This window comes from Amphiura filiformis, chromosome 20, assembly GCF_039555335.1.
Source record: "Amphiura filiformis chromosome 20, Afil_fr2py, whole genome shotgun sequence".
Taxonomy (NCBI): domain Eukaryota; kingdom Metazoa; phylum Echinodermata; class Ophiuroidea; order Amphilepidida; family Amphiuridae; genus Amphiura; species Amphiura filiformis.
The window spans coordinates 27855815-27863651 of NC_092647.1; the positions used below are offsets into that span (position 1 = coordinate 27855815).

General features: G+C 35.9%; 1 protein-coding gene across 1 annotated transcript; it reads right to left on the reverse strand.

The window, feature by feature from the left end:
• Positions 1-372: 372 nt before the first annotated feature.
• Positions 373-7561, reverse strand: LOC140142950 (putative methyltransferase DDB_G0268948; the record flags this gene model as incomplete). Its single annotated transcript, XM_072164978.1, has 6 exons — positions 373-843; positions 2039-2167; positions 3297-3397; positions 4964-5180; positions 6238-6398; positions 7499-7561. Coding segments are annotated over 6 exons (813 nt in total), but the record flags the coding sequence as incomplete, so codon positions are not given.
• Between the last annotated feature and the right edge of the window lie 276 nt (positions 7562-7837).

Consider the following 7837-nt stretch of genomic DNA (forward strand, 5'->3'; position numbering starts at 1 on the left):
TGTGTAATATCAGCGAACCAGGATTTAACAGATAAAATTATATAATAAATAATGACCCATAGCAATGACCTCTACATTAAAGTTTAAACTGCATCCTGAATAAGAATAAATTTCAAGTCCCATTAAGTGGAAATATTATGTCTTGAAAATGTCACTGTGGTTGTAAGAAAAGTATGTTTTAAGGGAAAACTGTCTAAGCTGTAAAATATGCCCAACAATCAAACCAATAATTACATTTTAAATGGGTCAATTTTAAAATTCTGCTTGCTATAAAGTGAAAGTGTTGTTTTTTAAGGTCCCGTTCACAAACACTTGTAACGGGGGGGGGGGGGGAGGATTCAAGATTATAACCAATTTCTTCCTGAAATATAATCAAACATTTTGATTGGCACACTCTAAAATTGCATTCGGAAACATGACGTATTTGTAATTGTCCAAATTGCAGGCAAACGTAACTTAACCCTTTAATTTATTGTTCTCTTCCTTCTTTTTTGGAATTGGTGGGGCGTCTTAGAGGTGCTTGGCAACTGTTCGCTCCAGCCATTCACTGGACTTTTTAAAACAAATGGTTCCTTTCATTATATTGTGTAATTTCAGATGCAACTTATGTGCAATATATTTTTTTTTTTTTTTGTAATTCTGTGCCAGTGATAAAGTGTTAGAAATAAATAATAAATAAATAAATAAATAACTCCGTTAATTTATTTATTTTCCTCCCAGACGAAATGGAAACGCTTAATTTCTTCCTCATCGGGTTTACGTCCCATCAACAAATATAATGGGCAACCTGCTGTTACGATGGTCTTGTCTGGTTCTGTGTTTACCTTCAATGCTCGCAAAAATCTGGAAAAAAACAGAAATCCAATCAATATCTTGTCTTTCCAATTCTATTTAACAGAGTCAAAATCCTATTGTTGACGGGGACAATCAACATGATCAAGCTTGTAAGTCTATAGAATACGCCGTAGAAGTGACGTAGTTAATCGGATTAACTACCATAGCAATATATGAATACAATTTTGTCTATACCGCCCTGCACTACAACGATCACGCATTACAGATGCATTTGAACCATAGATGTCAAAGAAAGCCTGATCACTCGCACCTGTAAGATAAGTATCTTTGAAAAGAGCGTTATTGTATTCAATCTATGTTTGCTGATATACACAGGTGATTAGTGCAATCTGTTTGTAGTAGAGCGATCTATTCAAAAATTGTATTCATCTATTGCTATGGTAGTTAATCACCTGTGTACGTCTGCAATCATAGATTAAAACACAATACCGCTCTTTTCAAAGATACTACTTACAGGTGCGAGTGATCAATAGGATATGAATATTCTATAGAATTACGATCCAGGTCTTTATCTCTGTTCTTTCTGTGCGATATATTCAAAAGTTGTATTCACCTATTGCTATAGTAGTTAATCCTATTACATCATCACTTCTACGGCGAAGAGGAAACATTTTTCCGTGAATGGTAAAATTAAGTTTCAAAATTAAGTTTTGCCCACAGGTAATCCTATGGGATATATCATCATTGAAGCAAATTCAAACTTTGCATGAACCAAAATTGATTCTCGCAAATTCATCTTGCATGGAATTTAGAAACATCAATTTTGATTCTAGCAAAACTAATTTTAGGAAAGTCGTTGCCAGAATCAATCCTCTATCTCGCCGCAATGTGTAACCCTATCATGCCTATTTCAGTCTTAAAATTACCAACAATATAATTCGTTAGGCCAACATGCATGTGTAAATCATTTTAATTCATTCTTTTAAGTTATTTTTATGATGTTACATAAATTTGGCGGTTTTATTTTGCTGAAAATTTATTTTAAGTGTCAATTTTACTAATACCTGCTAATCATCATTGTATTTGGGCATAAAACATGCATTATTATAAATATTTTATAAACAGACAAAATAGCGTGAATATCAGTAATTTGCAGTGAGTTTTACAAGTTAGGTAGCATAGCAAACTCTTTGTGTATGATGAGTCGCGACATTCTTGCACTAATGTATAAACCTTTTTTTACCTTGCATAAAGCGGTGTAAATATATCCTCATCTGGGTTTTCTTTACGAAATCTTTGGTAGGCTGTGAAGCTACTAATAAATCCTGACAGCTCTGTAAGAGTCATGTCCATCTTCGACTGCATCCTGGTCCTACAGAATCAATGAAAACAAAATCATTGCAGCCAATCAATCAAGCAAGTCATTATCAATCAATCGATCAATCAAAATTTAGCTGCATTGATTTGTTATCAAACCCGTGTCCATTTTGTTTGATGCCATCTACGAAATTTCAACTACGACTACGCCAACTGCGCGGACATAAAAATCAAGACCTATATGCAAGTTAGTGCTCATGTATGATATCCACTGAAAATGGACCATACAACGGGATCGTGGACGCATTGAAATAATGGAACATGAAAAAAGACATGGTCGCACCCCGTCCTGCAGTACAAGTGCAGTACAAGATACTAGTAAGACCCATTCAGTGATCCCAGCGAAAGTGTAAAAAATAAAATTGTTTATAAATTGCTTAAAAGTGAAGGATAAGTCATTCAAATTGTCATTTGGTGTTTTTGAAATGAAATATTTGGCAAAACATAAAAAAACAGCAGTATTAACGAAGTTGAAGCCCCATTCAAATACATGTAGCTAATTTAGATACTGTCAGTATCTAAATTACAGATTCATGTAAATTCCTTATTTTTGTCTTAAATACACGGCTTTCAGCTAAACCACTAGCAGGCTATGTTTACATATTTAGGACAATGACAAAGGTACCAAAATCTGAATTTTGATGCAAATCACTTAAGTACACGTTATAAACCGGAAGTGAGCTTATACTGATGAGCAGTAACAGCCACAGGAATAAGTCACAACATGATGCTCTCCAATTTAGGTTAGCAACTATTTTAAACTGTTGCGATTTGATAGTTCACAGCATCTTGCGAATGGTAGTGAGCTTTAGCAACATTTGCATTGATCATTTCATAGCGGGTGTGTAGAAGAATTCAAATAGCACAGATATACTTTTGTAGATCATGTGGTTCTTGAGTTATGTTGTAAAGAGGACTGAAACAACAACACTTTTGTAAAATGTACATAATTCATTCACAACAATAAATCAAGCAAGTTTGCAAAATATATGAATTGTAGAATAAACTTTTGCAAAATATCAAAGTAATTTTCAATAACATTGATTTAGATAATAAAATCGATTTTTTTTTTGTGTCTGCTTCGACCATGTCGACCAACAATGCCTAGTCTACCCTTAACATACCTGTTGAAGTCTGGATAAGGTATATTGAGATCCACATATCCCTTTTGTCTAGTGGCATGAACAGGGTCATTCCAGTAGTTCTTCAACGTTTTCCATGTACACTGAATTCAGAAAAAAATTACAGCAGAGGGTACGGTGATTATATGAACGCAACTACAGAAGAAAAGAAGAACCACACATCGCACACTAGCAGTACAATGGAAACATATCATGCATAGGAGTGCACACCAGTAAATACAAGTCTCCTACACCCTGGGAGGAACAAATCAGTGTTTCAAACGAGGAAACGTGCAATACGACTTAATTTAATTCATAAGAAAAGGTTTAAAACCCAACTATTAGGCCCTGATTCATATTTAATCCTCATTTAGGCCTGGGAAATAAATTGTCTGTGAAAAATGAGCAGGATCTGACTTTTTATGACATTTGGCTAAACTTTCAAAATGTGTTACATTTCAGAAACACAAAGCTATTCGTTAGGTGACGTATGTGTGGGTTATAGGGTGATCTAGTCGGCATTTTTCTGCGAAAAAATGCTGGACTCCGTATATAATTTCTACAATTGATGTCTTCATCTGACCTTCGACTTGCAGAAAAGGTAAGTTTTGAAGAACTGAGTCGCTCTAGTTGAGTCAAGAAAATTACGTTTTCCCAGACCCTGTTTGTACACAAAGTCAATGGGGGCTATTTACTGATGTGCACCCATAGGCAGATAAACCAGGATTATAGAGAATTATCTATTTAACACCACTTTGCCATGAAAGGTTCTAGAAGTCGAAGTGAACGCGAAAATCTATTGTGAGCAGTAATTATGCAATGAAATACGTCAAATTAAGAACAATTGTTTCCATATTTGCTTATTCGGTACACAATAAATTACAAGTTATGTTATTATCTGGTCAAGCAATCTCTTACGGTTTGGGTAAAAACATGCCACATATTGTTGGTCAAGCTTTGTATATACTTTTGGATGTGATCATGACGTAAAAAAATCAGTTTACGAAATGGCGTTGTGTGAAAACAACGGCAAGGGTATATATCACGGTTGTTTGATGGGATCATTTATTAGTATCTATTAATGACAGAATTGGTGGCGCTATTTAGTTACTGGAAATTTCTTTTTCAAGTTTTTAATACAAATAATTCCTTTTATTGTTTGATAGAATATGTTTATAAAATTTCCTTGTTGCTTGTTTCACCTATTCCAACTGTTTTAATGGCAGTATTAATCACCAAACCCTTGCAAATAAAGAAATATGATTTAGGATAAATAACGCCATCTATAGTTTGCATTTAGTTAATAATGAAGCCAATTCTATATTTTTTTACTGGAGCTTGCAGTGTTGGATACTTCTGTGAAAAGTATAGCAGGTGCATATATTTTTAAATAGAAGGTGCCATTATGTTACTACTCGTAAGAAAGGGGTTAGTGAGGAGGGGAAGGAGAGCATCCCGGGGAGAGCATTAAAGTGGATAGGAGGTGCAGTGGCGGTAGCCAATGGGGAGTGACCATGGAAGAATAAAAACAAGACAGCAACACTTTCATCGGGAATTCATCGCGATCGTTGCATGCAGTACGTTTAAATTTCATCGCGCGATGCTGCGTGTAAAAAACATTGCAGCATCGCAATTGGACTTAAGATTGGTTAATAGTTTTAAAGTTTTACCTCTTTATAGATTGTTGTTAATTCTTTTTCTACTTGCTGGTCATCATGGAGTAGAACGTAATCACCACGCGAATACACTGCTAATACGCCATTTGGGGTCAGAATCCGGTCGACCTCCCGCAAAAAAGTATCAAAGTCAAACCAATGCACAGCCTGTGAGCAGGTGACGAGGTCGACCGAGTTGTCTTTTACAGGGATATTTTCAGCATCTCCAACCCTGATAAGAAAGCAAGAAATTGGACAGATATAAGCACTAATTCTGTATTCATTTTGATAGATCATACCCGAAATCTATATGTAATTAGTTAAAAGGACACACAAGATGTCATCACAAAGATTTTGATTAACCCTAGAACTACGAAGGTGGTGGGGGATTGTACCAACCCAACCTTAATGTTTTTATCCGTCATAAAAAAACGCGCGTATTTGCGCCCAAACAACCTAAGCTAATCGTAGATCCATCCTTTGCTCTCATTTTAGTGATAATATTTTACCCCAGCACCTTACACGAGGGTAGCACCGGATATCCAAACTGACAAAAGGTGGGAGGTTGGTGAAGCCCACCATTGGGTTTCTACAGTAAAATCCATGATTTTCATTTTGCTCTTGTAAAATGATTCCAAAAGCTATTGACCTTTTGCTTGTTATGAAATCGCATGTTCGTAAAATTTTGCCTATACTTTTGTACATAGCCAGAATTTTCCAAATTTGCATGGACGCGCTCGCATTATGACGTCATAGCGACATTACCTGGAAAATGTTTGTACTTATTTTGGTATCACTGGATAGGGGACCCATAGCTATATATTGGTACTACATAAAATGGAATATGACGTTTACAATTGAAAGTTGGGGAGACCCCTACCACCCTCCCTCTTCGTAGTCCGTGTGACAAAATATGGCTCAGTAGTTCTAGGGTTAAGCGCTTGCTACAGGTCCGTACCCAGGATTTATTTTTGGGGTGCCGATTTTGAAAAAGTGGACATTTTTTCAAAATTTGGACCTTTTTGGACTTGAGGCGGATTTGGACATTTTTGGACCAAAAGGGCATAAAAACCTCTATTTTTCGCACGCTACGCTCACAAATCCTTCTTTTTGGGTCAAAAACGGGGACTTGAGCCTTTGGCATTTTTTCACCCTTATAGAGTTGATTTAAGACCCTTGTTGAAATCGGTTGAAAATTAAAGAAACGATGATCAAAAACCCAAGGAAGCAGGGATGAAAATAACTGGTACCTAAATTCTTTTGCGGTACGCCGGTCGGTATATGCTTACTTGTATTCAACATTCGCGGCCTTGTTTGTACGGTTGGCTTCGTTGATTTGGGCAGAACTTATGTCAATACCTATAACTTTTTCAAAATGTTGAGCTAAGTCTTCAGTGCCTTGTCCAGAACCACAGGCAATATCGACAGCCAACGTAAAACGCGTAGACTTCTGAAATGAAAAGTTAAAGAATTACGAGGGTCATTCAAAAAGTTCTACCTCCATCGTCACATCTCTGTTATCTGACGTACCAGGAGATTGAAATTACCCATGATTATATTCTTATATCTTGGCTAAAAATAAAAGTTATTTGGTTAAAATGTGAGTTTCGGTTGTTACGATACAGATTTGGTGCGTCGGAAACGGTCTAAAAAGAAAGGCTAATTTGATTAAAAAGGTTGCCCACATCTTATGTGGAAATCATTACAGATTTAAAATGATTAAATTGCCTCATTTTGTTCAAATAATTTAATCAATATCTAATGCTTGCAGATAGTACAGTTTAACTGGGTATCGTGTCCTTTGTTGTCATGTAAAACATTTATTGAAAACCAAGGGCATGTCACGGAGCTCAATTAATAGGAACAAAAAATGTATCCTAAGTAAGCAGTTGGACAACCGCATCTTCGAAATATTTTATGGAGATTTTCCAAAGCTACGGTATGATGCTTTCTAAACTTTTGGCTTCAGTTTTTAACCTTTTCCGACGTACCAAATCTGTATTCGCTTTAACCAACACATCTAAACAACCAAAAATCATATTTTCATCAAAAAATTAGTCTTTCTTTTCAGACCGACGTACCAAATCTGCATTGTATTCCCTTTAACCAACATATCTTAACAACAAAACATCACATTTTGATTAAAGAACTTTTATTTTGTAGCCAAGATTTAAAAAGATTTAAGAGTATAATTAATGTAGGGGCCTATTTCCATTGCCTGGCACGCCAGGTAACAGATAATCATGTCCTGAAAAAATGTGATGCGATCAAGCAAAATCAGTCGGAACTCGGAAATATTACATTTTCAGTTTCTTATAGGGTAGTAAAAAGCATTTACAAATCTGGAGTTTGCAGAAAACCCCATTGAAATTGAACAACCAATTCCAAAGATATGAGCAATGAACGCGTTTCCAAAACACAAGGAAACAAAAGGAAATGTTTTCTTTGTATGGCTATATCTCAAAATCAATATTTCCGAGTTCCGACTAATTTTGCTTGATGGCATCACAAATATTTTTTTCATTAGGTTTGATAAACAATCGTTGTTACCTTTTCTTTGGCGAAATTTAATATTCTTTCAATTGCTTTGGGATCTGCTTTTGGTCTGTGTTTTTTTTTTTTTTTGCGTGTTTTTCTGCCGCAAACTGGTTGCGTGTGGCAGCGTCCCTCTCCGTCTCGCCAACGTCATCGATTTTCTTTGAACTACCGTTAGCTTCCATGCTATAGTCGTTATTTCAATGTCCTTCTTTTACCTGGATGCAATTTGGGAGGGGGAAAGGTGGGACGTGAGAGAGAAAGATGGGAGCAAAATGCGAAACAATTAATTTATCCAATACAATCTAACGTGCTGCAAAAATAACTAGAGCTGCTGTGACTTAGGAACCATAA